The 13,613-nt window shown below is 47.1% G+C and overlaps 1 protein-coding gene across 1 annotated transcript in view; it reads left to right on the top strand.

Moving 5' to 3' along the window:
- ADAMTS12 (ADAM metallopeptidase with thrombospondin type 1 motif 12) overlaps positions 1-13,613 on the top strand; it is a 138,127-nt gene that overhangs the window by 113,323 nt on the left and 11,191 nt on the right. Inside the window, exons 15-18 of the mRNA XM_044431052.1 lie at positions 951-1,195; positions 2,787-2,928; positions 6,148-6,274; positions 12,927-13,137. Coding sequence (XP_044286987.1) covers positions 951-1,195; positions 2,787-2,928; positions 6,148-6,274; positions 12,927-13,137 — 725 coding nt within the window. The remainder of the gene's footprint in view (positions 1-950; positions 1,196-2,786; positions 2,929-6,147; positions 6,275-12,926; positions 13,138-13,613) is intronic.

Raw genomic sequence — 13,613 nt, 5'->3', positions numbered from 1 at the left:
AAGAGAACAAAGATGGCTCCAGGCACACTTCCTTGGGGATCATGTTCCAACAAATGGGGTGCTACCATGGAAAATGCCTTTCTCCTTGTCATCATCCCTCTAGCTTCTTTTTTTGCGGGGAGGGGGAGAATTCCCTGAGAAGGATCTCAGCAGAAGATCTCTGGGGCCAGGTAGGAACATACAGAGCAAGGTGTTCCTTCAGGTAACAATCATTTATTTATCTAGCTCAGGTTTCTGCATTTCTTTCCCCCTTCCTCCCAAGTTCCCTACTTGCCAACCGTCAGTCCGTATCCCGGGCCAGCTGAGCACATTCAGTCCTCATGGTCCATCTGCACAGCCTGGGGTCCTGCCCTCCTACCTTTCTCTTTTATGTAGTTGGTACTGTTTCTGCTACAAAATCATCATCACTCCCAGAATTAAAAAGAAATGATGTTGACTTAATTGACCCGAATGACACCTAAAGATACTTATGCAGAGCAACATTATTCTCTTCTGTACATAGGGCTTCTCTACGTGAAGCTTTTAAGCAGCACTATAATACGGTTTCTGCATCCAGGTTCCTTGTGAGTTTGCATTACCTGTGTTCCTTTATGGGTGCTTCCTTCCCTCTGGTTTTTCTTTCTCTGCCTTTCGGTATGTTCCATTATACAGCCACATAGTGGTGCTGCAATATAGCAAAACTATGAAAATAAATGCGTTTGCCTTCGCACTATTTCCAGGTAAAATCAAATTCAGTTTAAAAGGAAAAAGCCATAGGAAAGCACACAAGAGGCCCTGGGGGACAACAGTGTGTGAAGCACTCACAACATGCGTGAGAAGTTGCAAGTGCAGAATTAATGCCTCACACAGAGAAGCTGTTCTCTACAAGAGGGCACAGCACGGATCCTTTTTGGATTCTGGAAGGTGCATTAACTCGTTCAGACTAGTGGGTGCTTTTTCTCCCTGCGCAGGTTATGTTGATATTGGCCTGATTCCGAAAGGCGCAAGAAACATCCGAATAGAAGAAGTGGCGGAAGCAGGGAATTTCCTTGCCTTGCGGAGTGAAGACCCAGCAAAGTATTACCTAAATGGAGGGTTTATTATCCAGTGGAATGGAGACTACAAGGTGGCTGGAACCATATTTCAGTATGGGAGGAAAGGCGACCAGGAAAACCTCACTGCCCCTGGACCCACGAACGAATCTTTGTGGCTACAGGTACGCCAGCGAGTCCTGGGAGAAAGTGGCTTTATGTAGCAGATAGCTGTGAGAATGAGATGCGCTGCAGTTTTCTATGCCTTTACCAGTTGTGGGATAGGAGAGAGAATTTCAACAGGTGCAGTTTTTCTCACCTCTGCATGACAAGCTGCACCTGATGGTTCTCTGCACTTTTTGTATCTGTGTCTCTTTTCCATTCTCCCTCCTGCCCAGTTCTCAGGTGTTTTCCTCTCAGGCAGCATCCCAGAGGAACCAAGCATGCTGTGTTCCCATTGGACTATTTTGGGGTGCCCCAGGAATGGGATTTCCCCACCCTAACGCTTCTTAGCACTTCTGAAAAGCTTGAAGTGCCATGAATCTACTGATGTTTTTGTCTTCCATGTTGGGTTTGCTGCTGTGGTGTAAACATGCCATGGATGAAATCAGAGCCAGAGGGAATCTTCTGACTGCAGTTCGAAATCATTCTCACTGTAGCCGGATGCCACAACCAAGGGCTCGTGTGGGATGGTGCTGATAGTAGGACTGGGGCTCAGGAGAGCTGGCTCTAGGCTGCTCACTTGGTGACAATGTGGATGGGAGGCTAAAATGGAGAAGAAGAGCATCACTGAAGCCACCTGGAATTTCTTGGAAGAGGGGGAGGAGCAGGATATACTTACGTGTTGTTGTTTTGTTTTGTTTTGTTTTTATTAGATAAAAATATTTACCTATTTTTTATTTATTCTGCCTTTTTACTTTTTAAAGAACTCAAAACACCTTACATCATTCTTGTCCTTATACTCTCAATCTTATCCCCACAACAACAACCCTGTGAGGTAGGCTGGGCTGAGAGTCTGTGACTGGCCCAAAGTCACCCAGTTGGCTCCATGGCTGACCAGGGACTAGAACCCAGATTGTCTGAGTCCTAGGCTTGTGTTCTTAACCAGTACACAAACTGGCTGTCACGGGATGCTATTTAAAAAAGGTAAATTCTTGTATTTCTCACTCAGGCGATAAACCTTTAACTGAACTATCTTATTTCAGACTACAGATGCCTGTGCATGCGATTGAATGGTTTTCCATGCAAAAATAAATAATCCCCTCAGATTAAAAAACCCCCCCCGCACATCAGGGAGAAAGCTACGCTAGAATCCATCTTCCTAATTTATGTTCTATGAGATGTTTTTCTGGGATGGAGGAGCACTCAGTTGTGTGAAGAGCCATCTGCAGTCTGAAGTCATATAATCCAGGCACCTCCAGAACATTCTGGACAACCTTGTTGGTGAACTGAGTTAAGTGTCTTTCAAAATACACCTGATCCAATCCCAACCAATTCATGTATACATAAACTTTTTGCTTAAGAGAAAGAAGGGTTTTTTTGCCACTGTTCTTTATAGAGGTGGGGAACTTGTGTGGCCTTTCAGATGTTGTTGGAGTACATTTCCCATCTTTCCCAGCCAATGACCATGCTAGTTGAGTCTGAAGAGGCAAATTCCAACAACCTCTGAAGGGACACAGGCTTAGAACCTTGCAAACAACCAAATTCAGGCTTTCTCACTTTCATGTTTGGTGCCGTTTTGTGATCAAGACTGACAATACACCACATTATTTTCAGCTCCTGTTCCAAGAAAATAACCCTGGAATAAAATACGAATATACTGTTCGTAAAGACTGGAGCTCTGAGAATGAAGTAGAAGAGCCTGAGTATTTCTGGCAATACGGAAGCTGGACAGGTTGCAGCGTAACGTGTGGGCGGGGTAAGCCATATTCATGCGGCCATCTGCCTCTTTCTGCCGGCTGCTGTGGCTTCACTGTTCGTTATCCCTACGGCACGCCAGCCGGGGAACGAGCCGGCTGTGTGGGCTTGACATAAGGAACTGGATTAACACCTGGATTGGAAGTCATGCCCTTGGAGAGGCCACCCTGCTTTTAAAAAACTAGACAAAATACAACTTTGAGAGCTGCCTGTGATTCTGCTGATTACTGGTTCATTGAAACCGGTCCCCAGACAATGATGGATTGTCCCACCCCAGACAATGCTGCAAAGAGCTTTTTCCATAGGATGAAATTAATGGAACTGTTTGCATTTCTCTATGTTACATAGTAACAAGCAGCAATATTTACCCATGTTTTTTAAAGATACATAATTGTTTTTAAATCAAATTAGAAAACACATTCAACATTTGTACCATTCTCTAAGAGCCTTCTAACAAATGGTGAGTGATGGAGCTCTGTGCTAGTACCGGTCAGTGGCTCCCCCATGGAGTAATCAAGCGACTGCTGATCTTTACCAGAAGTGGCTGCTAGGCAGGCAGATGGAGGAGGTGGGTGCACAATCAGCATGGGCAAGCGTGCGTTGCTGACTGGCTAGCTGTCTGGACCGTGCTTGCATGTGGCGTGCCTAGCCCTCTGCTGCCACCTCCTGCTAGTTTCTCCTAAGGGCAATAATTCCCATCCTATCTCAATTACTGTGCGAATGGAGGTTCTTACCAGCACACTACTTGTTGTTGATGTTTTAAACACTCACACAGATTGGTCCAATTTGGGAATAACAACAAGCAATGATTTATAATTAAGTGCATAAGACCCGTGCACATGTATTCTCGCTAATGTGTAATTACGTGCATGAGACTTCTGCTACATGTGCTGTGGCCATCTGGCAGAGAATGGAAGCATTCACTTTCTAGTCCAATTAATCTCTTTAGCATTGTGTCCAGATGCTAAACTCTGGTTGATCTTAGCTAATAAGCAAACTTCAGACCTGTGTTCAAGGTGGCTTTTTTCAAATATGGTTCAGATTTCAGGCCAAACTTCAGTTAGTCTAAACAGAACCAGCAAGAGCTTCTGAGCAACTCCTCCCACCGGTGCTGAAGAGGAGAGGAGTGATGAGACTTTGGGAAGGGTAGGCTTATCCTCAGAACATCTGAAGGAAGTCACTATCTCAGCAGCCCTTCAACTGTCATGTTGCAATATTATCCCATAGGACTGAGGACGAGGATCCGTCGCTTCCCTCAGAGCAGCTAATGAGACCGTGGCTAATATAATGTTTGATCCACACACTTACCATACCATAAGCACCAATTCTCTCCACTATGCATTGCAACATCAATTCAACTTTCTTAGATTAATTTGTTGTTGTAAATAAATGTATGCTGTCTCATGATTATAAAAAGTTTTTATAGAAGAAAGACTGCAAGAAATTCCAAGACTGGGGCTTAGAAAGGCAGCAGTGAAGGACCTAGAAAGAGTGTAAGGACATTTCACTGGAGAGTAAGGCCAAGCTGCACCATTGTATTCCCGATTACTAAGTATGAGTGTGAAAGCTGAAGAGGGAAGAAAGCTGAACAGAAGAAAACTGATGTGTTCAAAAGGAGCTGTGGAGGAGAGCTGTGTGAATACCCCGGGCTGACAGAAAGATGAATAAGGGGGCCCTAGACCAAACCAAGCCAGGCAAGACTCTCTGGAGAAGACAGTAATGCTATGAGATGGCTTAATTCCATAAAGGAAGCCACCACCTTGAATGCAAAGTGCTCAGTGTTGTGAGCTAAGGGTTTTTCTCCCTTTGCCCATTCAAGGCAACAGACTGTTCTTTTGCAAAAGGCTCTTTGTTCACCAAAGTTTGCCCAATAAACTCCATCACCACAGAGTGTATGCACAAAGCAATTTGTTGAACCCAATCTAAAGAACTGCTTCTGAAAACCCTCCTTTTGAGTATATCTCGGCCCAATCTCCTCAGGAGGGCCTGTTTGGAAGCAAGCATGCCTTTTCTCTGAATGCTGGCCCCCTGGTTGGCTAGCTCTCCTCTCTGGTTGCCACCTCGTGGAGTCAGGCGTCACACCAGGCTCATCAGACTCTGAGAGCAACTCTGTCCCACCCAACAGCCGTGCATCTTGGCATGTCTTGCTTTCAGGCTTCCATCTGTCTGCCGTGCAGTCAGTGGTGAATCTGCTTCTCTACATGAGGTGTAAGACCCAGCATTTTATTGAGGGCTCTTCTTCCTTTTTTTTTTTTTTTTTTTGTGGGATGGTTACAGCATCCTCACAATGTTTATTTTCCCCCACTGAGGGTTTGCTTCCCTGCCTTCTTTCTGTCTCTGCATCTTCCATTAGGCAGTACAAGGTAGCACTGTGGAATGGAGCAGAACTCCAAAAATACACTTAGTTTTTACAGCAAATCATGGCATGGTTTAGGAAAACAGCAGACTTTTTTCCTCTAAAGATAGTGCAAATGGTGGGAAGACTCAGAAGAGGCCCTGGGAGGTTAACCACCCTGGGAAAAGGCCCTGAAAACGGTGAGTGAGAGATTGCAAGTGCATAATCCATGCCTTGTGCAGGGACGCCTTGGACTAACATTGTGAGGGTGTGGTCTCCTCATGGCCAAGAGGTTCTGTGCTAGGCAAGACGACTTCTGCCTCAGGTTCTCCTTGAGCATCTTTGGAAGTCTGGCCCTGCAGGCCAGAATACTGCAAAAATTCTGAAGGGAGATAATGGAATGCAATGCAGTTCCTAAGGATACAGCGGGCAGGTGTGGTGGGTCCTGGGGTCTCCCACGGCATTGCTTGGGCATCCCTGCAGATGGGCCACTCAGCAGTGGGTAGCCACACGTGGAGGCTGCCTTTAGCTTTGTGGTGCCACATGGGCAGAGCAATGGCAGTGGCAGCAGCCAAGCTAACCACTGATCGCATCTCTTGGCACCTGCCGTTTTAATCCCTCCCTCAGTGCCTCTGATATGACAATGGAGCATCACTCTGTAATGTCGGAGAGGAATGAAAAGCAGCCGTGGTGCTGAGAGAAGCTGAAGCTGCAAGTGGAGTCAGTGGCAGGGCAGGCAGTGGACCTCCAAGCACCTGGGCCATCAGAAAGTGCCCTCCGCCCTCCTCGATTAAAGAGCTGCTTTCCCACATACGAATACTCACCTGCATGAAGTCAGGCATTGCAGAGTTGCCTCTGAATACAGCATGTTCTTCTGTCTTGCAGGTTTCCAGAGACAAACTGCCCGCTGTGTGAAAAGGGGGAAAGGTGTGGTGAAAAATGTGTTCTGTGATCCAGAAACACAGCCAAATGGAAAGCAAAAGAAGTGCATTGAAAAAGATTGTCCACCAAGGTAGCACACATGTGTGTGTGCATGTGAGCACGTGTGGGAATGTGTGTGTGTGTAAGTGAGAAGATAGCCATAGAAACTGATGACAATAATCTGTCAGAAGAAAGTCTTTCTAGGGCCCCAGACCATACAAAATTAAAAACACAATAAACTATGCAATTTTTAAAAGAGCAAATAAAACAGTATAGATGATGATGATGATGGAGGAGGAGGAGACTAAGGTCTCCTTCAGACTCTTCTAAGGCAACTCACTGACTCAAGTCATACATCAGGATAAGTCACTCAGGTGGGGCTCTGAGACACACACTTGCTGCCATTTTGAATGCTTGGATAGAGTTATCCTGGGGTGGTTTATCCCTCAAATAACACAGAACATTTAGGTTAACATAGCAAGCTGTACTGCACCCCCATCATAACTTGCATGTTCAGAATGGTGGACAGTGTCCATCTCAGAGACTTGCAAACTAATTAACCCACTGTGAGCTGTTATGCCATGCAAACGGGCACTCTGTCTTGGCCTCAGCTGCACCTCTGCCAGGTAGCCTTCCTTAGATTGTATTTGCAAAGATAACCATGAGATGTTGAGAAGCACTTTCAGTGCTCTTACAAAACATTGCAGAAAGTGTAATGATATGCTGGATGTTAATAAGAAAACTTCTTTCAACTTACTACTTCACTAAGGCGAGCAGGAGTGGTATCATCAGAAAGTGGAAAGGTGCAGAAAAGTAACACATGGTGTATGAGAAACCTGTGACAGCCCGCTTCCTGTGGGAAGAGTGCGTCTGGAGATGGTCTTTCAATGAACAGTGATGAGCAGTCCTGATAACGTCAACCGTTGGTCCTGTCCTCTTCCTTATTCCCTGGTTGCATGTTTGAAAACTCCAACCTCTCAGATTAACCCGTGTTGTAGCTTTCAAATATTTTCACCGTCTGGTGGGCATCTTGCTAGCAATTAGTATCTAACAACAAGCCGAACATTCTCAAGCAGATGTGGTTTCTGTACACCAAATTTGAACTCTGAGAGATTTGGCAGCCGCTTTAAATGTACTGGAGTGCAATCTGATTTACTGCTGTTGCATAAACACAGCAGGACCAGCCCTGCCATTAGGCAGAACAAAGCAAAAAGCTGAAGGATGGAGCTCAGAGTGCCACACATCCTGCCCCAGCTGTGCCCCCCAACCCAAGGTGCCTGAAGGACCTTGTCCGGTCACCAGCACTGAAGTGAGATCCAACTCCTATTCAGTTTCTCTCTCTTAGAAACATAGAAACAGATCAAGTCAGAAGGGGTCTCCCAGGCCATCTAGTCTGACCCCCGGCTCCAGCCGGCTCTGCTCACGACATGCCTACCCTGTGCATGTCCAGCCTATCCTTGAACACCCTCGCCGATGGGGCTTCAACCGCCTCCCGTGGAAGCCCATTCCGTACCATCGGGGTCCGAACTCTCAGGAAGTACCTCCTAGCATCCAAATAGAAGCTTGGTGAGTGAGCATCAGCTTGTCCTTAAGCAACGTGATGTCTTGGGCCAGCCTTGAAATGCATCTAGATCTTAGTCAAATAGATGTGATGCTAAACTCTTTCATTTTTAAATTCTTAACAGCAGGCGTGAGTAGGGGAGCTCATTTTCAAGCGGAAGCTGGTGTGTGGGGAAATGGGGGACCCTTGTGCCTCCACAGGGGTCCCGAGGAAAATGCTCAGGTGCTATTAGCCCCAGCTAGAGTCACAAGAAGCCTTTCTTTTGCATTAACAGCAGCCATTGAGAAACCATTTTTGTCAAGTCCAGAGCACGGCAGGAGAGGGTTACACTCCCCGCATGCATCAAAGCCCAGATGACAGTCATGCTGTCATGAGCAGGTCCCGTCCCTCTGGTTCCAAAAACTCAAACAGTCCTTTGAAGCGTAGTTCTTTTATTGGCGTGTCACAGGTAACAGAACAGTCTGAGCTCTAAGCAGCCTTCTACCCCTGCTGGAAAGAGAAGCCTCTGCTCATGCAGAGTTGAATCTGAACTGTAGACTTTCCTATGATCCTTCCCTTTCAGTAAAACTTCTGCTCCACCCTCAGGGTGGCACTCTCTGCTGGAGGGCAAGTCTGTGTAAGCAGCAAAGCCCTTCCAGTTGAGCAGCTCATTTCTCCCAAGGCCTCCTGGCTGGGTCAAGGACTGGACTTCACACCTACTCCCCTCCCCACCTGCAAACCCTTCCTCTCCTTCCAAAACAGGCTGGTTTTCAAGCTCAGCCTGAGAAACTTCACTAGGCACAATTAGAGTCACTAAGCAGTCCAGCCCTATGATTGTGTACCCAGAAGTAGGTCCCACTGTTGCTATTGTTCAGTTGCAAAGTTGTGTCCGACTCTTCGCGGCCCCATGGACAACATTCCTCCGGGTTCTCCTGTCCTCCACCATCCCCCGAAGTACACCAAACCCCACACCCACCTCTCCAGTGACCCCAGGCGGGCACTTCAACCTCTGCCATCCCCTTCTCCTTTTGCCTTCAATCATTCCCAGCATCAGGGTCTTTTCCAATGAGACCTTCCTTCTCATTAGATGACCAAAGTATCTGAGCTTCAGCTTTAGTACCTGACCTTCTGAAGAGCAATCAGGGTAGATTTCCTTTAGGATTGACTGATTTGATCTCTTTGCAGCCCAAGGGAATCTCAGGAGTCCCCTCCAACACTACAATTCCAAAGTATCAATTCTTTGGTACTCAGCCTTCCTTATGGTCCAACTCTCACAGCCATACATTACAAAGGCCCCACTACATTTAAATGCTATTTTTTTCCCAAGTGTGGTTAGCAGCTTGAATCGTTTCAGGCACAACCCCCCTGGGATGTTTGCGCTGCAGTTCTCAGTAACAGCATGGTATGGTAGCCCAACTGCAAAACTGGATCCATTTGTGCCATCATTTATATTTGCCCTGCATCTTCAAAAATTCTTTTAGTGTGCTAAATATACACCACTAAGAGCAATTCAGTATTTTTTCCATGCACAGTTTTTGAAATTAAACATGCAGAAAGTACCGACAGCAGCAATGGAAAGAAGGTTGCAGTTCTGGCTGTTGTGACTACCCCACATCACCTTCTGCCAAGTTGGATCCCCGTGCGGATGTGGAGGGTGCGGGTGGGCCCTGCTGCAGGGGAGAGGAAAGGCCACCTGATAGCTTTTTCTTCATGGTGTGGTGGAAAGTGGCAAAGGGTTTTGATTGCAGACAAAATGCAAAAGTAAGGAACTAAAGAGAGTAGCTTGGCAGAAAACAATCTAAAACGACACTATCCTAAATATCAGTTCATTAAGAGGCAGCTTCTCCCTTGTTGTACACTGATATTTTGCAATATTGTGGGCTGTGGAGATCAATAAGCCTTATGATTTTCCCACAGGCGGGCCTGTTTGCTTCTGGACAAATAGGCAACATCTTGAGGCTGGAGAGCGGGGCTTGGGTAGGGTCCCCTCCCCAGTGGCACCACAAGGCATCTACTCTCCCCTGGGCAGGTAATTGGCAAAGGCCAACTTTCAATCAGGGTGGATTAAAGGGTTTACCAATTCCGCATTCATATATGGAGCAGGATTAAGCAGACTCGAAAATGTCAAAGGTGTCGTCTACAGTAATTAATCAAGTGTGCAAAGAACCACGTTCATCACAAACTGTCTATCATCATGAAATTAATCCTTTGCCTTAGCGAGATAATCAGCTTTCTATATAGACATTTCTAAAATTGCTTGACTGGGGGACTTTATTTTTACTGGAGCATCTTTACTGAGGCTGCAATCTTTAAAGAATTAATTGATTAATTTTTTGGGTAATAATTGTACGATCCTTGGGAGAGTATCTGAGGGCCATGCAATATAGCAATATCTTTTCCACTGCCCACAGAGAAGGGGTTCCATGGGGGAGAAGGGGAGTGTACCTCAGATACCCCACACAGTGGCTCAGAGGCTGATCTCTGGTGTTTTTCCTCCACTGGAGCTTTAATAGCGGGTTTGTGACACTATTGTGGGTCTATTGGCTGCTAATTAGCACTGCAGTAGTGAGTTTATTGGCTGCTAATTAGTGCTGCAACAAGGTTCCCTGGAATCCATCCCTCTTTCATGCGTGTTCTTCTTGGAAGTGAGCTGAGCCAAGACAGAGACTACAAACATTCAAGGAGTCCAAGCTATGCAACTGGCAACCTTCCCCTGAGTCATGTGCAGCACAAACACAGGCTGCAAATCACAGGAGGAGGGCACGCAGCCCTTGCACCGTGGTTGTGCAGGGCTTGATGCCTGGTGATGCTGAGTGAAAGCTTGGTGCCTTTGCCAGGAAGTTGGGTGTGTGGCCCTAAAAAAGGCCAGACTAGTCGGGGAGCTCAGCCCAGGGAATCCATTGGGTTCCCACCCCCAAAGTGAATCCCTCACACATCCCTATTGCTAACCATCTTCCATGTATGCAGTTCTGCTGCCTGCAGCTCTCCTGCCTTTATTCTCAGGCCCTTCTTCCAGTCACGATACCCCCCTCGGGTGGCCTGCTTGCCTCTCACACAGCATTCATAGAAGATGCTCAGCACCTTACGCTCTGCCTCCCTTTCTCAGTCCCCCTCTCACCCCAAACTGATAGCCCCCACGGCCTTGTGCTAAACCGAACAACGGCCTGCGGATGGCCTTTGGCCCCTTGCCGCCTTCTACTTTCTCCACCAGGATTGCTCCCAGCAATGCATGTGCTCCTGCCCTTAGCCAGCCTCCCTTGCACCAGAGATCCTGGTCAGACAACACAAGTTTAACTCCACCTAAGAGTGACAGTCCAGCAGTTCTTGCTTGTCTTCTAAGGGCTAGTTTCCAACTCTAGGCTGAGGTAGCTTTTCTACACTGCTTTCTTCCAGGCTCTTCTCCCCTTTCTGATCTGGTTGCTGGGCGGTTCCCGTCCCCATCCCCAAATCAGAATGAAGCGAAAGTGCTTCTCATGGCTCTCTGCCTTTGCCAACTGAGTGCTCTGATTGGCCCTGGATTCTCGGAAATGTGGAGAGAGAAACCCGCTGGAGGACAAAAAGCAGGCATCCTGGGGCAGAGCGTGCCCCCTAGACAAAATGCATGAGCCCTCCAGCGGGTCTGGATTATTTCCCTCCCACCTGAAGCAATGGAAGTGGAAAGTAAACTTTGAAAATATCCACCAGCAAAATGAACCTGTTCCCCAACACATGCCTGTCTGCATTTTCTGGGAGCATAACAGGGCATAGGGCATGAATGGATTTGCTCTCACCCACCCTTTTTGGATTGCTCTGTACATCAGCTGCAAGGCTAGCAGACTAGCTAACTATATAAGTACTCATTGCAGGGCTGTGGAATCCCTTTCAGTCCAAGACTGGCTGCTGACTTTCATCTCAGAGAAGCCCTCGGGGGCTGCATTTCATCTGAAACATCAGCCTGTTTTATCCTAAAGCTCTCACTTCCAGTAACTAAGATGGAGGAGAAGCATTTCGAACACAGAGTGGGGGGAAAACTGCACAAAAGCGGAGAAGTCAACACAATGGTGTTTGCAGGAAAGGGGATGAAGTGGAGCTGGGTTGGAGGAACCATCTGGGGAGCTCCAGGAGAATGGAATGGATCCCAAAATGGACTGGACTGGATCCACAAGTAGGCCAGATTTGGTTCCTTGGCTTGCAGTTGTGCATCCCAAATTACAGAAACTGAGAATGACAAGCAACATCTTTAAAGAGAATTTTCCACCTTGTGATTTCTGAGTATGAGAGCAAGCTCTTCTTTGCATGTGGAATGACAGCTGCCAAGTATAGAATTAATGATGGAATTCAGCCTCCCCCAGCCCACTTTTAACATGCTGGCAATATTATAAATTGCGCACTGCTAGTATTGTGCTGTTGCACTGATGGATACTTGGGTGTGGCTCAGTGGTGGAGCTCACACTTCACACATGGAGGGTCCCAGATTCAGTTTCCAGGTAGTGCTAGGACTGGATTCTGCCTGAAACCTTGGAGGGCGGCTGCCGGTCAGTGTCAGCGCTGTACTAGACTGGATAGACCCATGGTATGGCTTGACGGGTGGCTGCTTCCTATGGCCCTGTATAACTACTGACCAATGATTTTGGAACCGGGACGTGACTTTTCAGCTTGAAGAGCATGACTTATGCGGTATAGGAGTGTCCATTAGTTAGCCCCCACACCACATGGGTGCCATGGAACCCAATGAGGTGGACCACTGACATGGCCACTGCCAGTCCCCAGGAAAGGCTGAACAGCGACACGCAAGGCAACCTCATTTGTTCTCATGCCATGAGGTACTTGCACAGAGAGATCAGCATGGCATGGTGTCTTGTCGTAGACATGACACTGACATGAAAATTGGCCTCTGTCAGGGACAAGCAACCCGGAAATGTTTTGCACTGCAGTTCTCATCAGACCCAGCCATCCTGGCCAGCTGCTATGGAGGCCATGGCCCATCACTTTTGGAGGACACAGGATTTCCCACCCTTTGTCTAGACTGTGTGGATAAGAGATGAGAGAGTTCTGCTGAGTTTCCCTTCATCCCATTTTGTCAAGCCCTCCTGCCAGTTGGAAGCAGGAAAATTGCAGGCCTAATATTTAGTGTAGAGAAATCAAGCTTAAGCAGTTTTGGGGTTTTCTTCTCCAAGTGTCTTAAGTGGTGACATCCTCCATTTCCTTTTTGCTTGCTGTGCAGATGGTGGGCAGGAGAATGGCAGAAGTGTTCCACCACTTGTGGTCCAGCAGGAGAGAAGAAACGAACTGTCATCTGTGTCCAGACCGTGGGGCTCGATGAGCAAGCATTGCCTGCTGAAGAATGCCAACATCTGCTGAAACCAAAAACACGTCTTTCATGCAACAGAGACATCCTGTGCCCATCTGACTGGACAGTAAGCAACTGGACTCAGGTCAGTTCGAAGCCAACTTGATAGTTCATGCTCTTCAGAGGGCAGCTTAAAGCCATCCGTGGCTTAGCTGCAGCAAGTAGAGCACTTCACACACCTGTACACCATTTTCTGGGCTTGTGGAAAGACCTGTTTTCCTATTGCACCTTGAGCTTGGGCAGTTATTATGCTGCATTAGGGCCTGGCTGAGAAAAGGATCAATATCCTACCTAGTTTTAGATCCTGTGAACTGCAGCGTAATTATTTGAGTTTGCAGCATACAGTTTAAACTTTTAAGCATCTTTACAGAGAAATACAAATCAGGATGGAGAGGGAGCCCAGCTGATAGCTTGGTGCCACAGGCACCATGCTGGAAGCCCAGCTCTAAAGCCAAGCATCAGCAGACTTGAGACTTGCAATATCAGTGTCTTTTTCTTTTTAAGAACCCAAGGTCCAGCATCCAAAGTGAGGTGCAAAAGAGAAATCTGTGGCCAGAGGGA

The sequence above is a fragment of the Varanus komodoensis genome, unplaced genomic scaffold (assembly GCF_004798865.1).
Source record: "Varanus komodoensis strain SLA01 unplaced genomic scaffold, ASM479886v1 scaffold22, whole genome shotgun sequence".
Taxonomy (NCBI): domain Eukaryota; kingdom Metazoa; phylum Chordata; class Lepidosauria; order Squamata; family Varanidae; genus Varanus; species Varanus komodoensis.
This window is presented reverse-complemented; position numbering and strand designations above follow the sequence as displayed.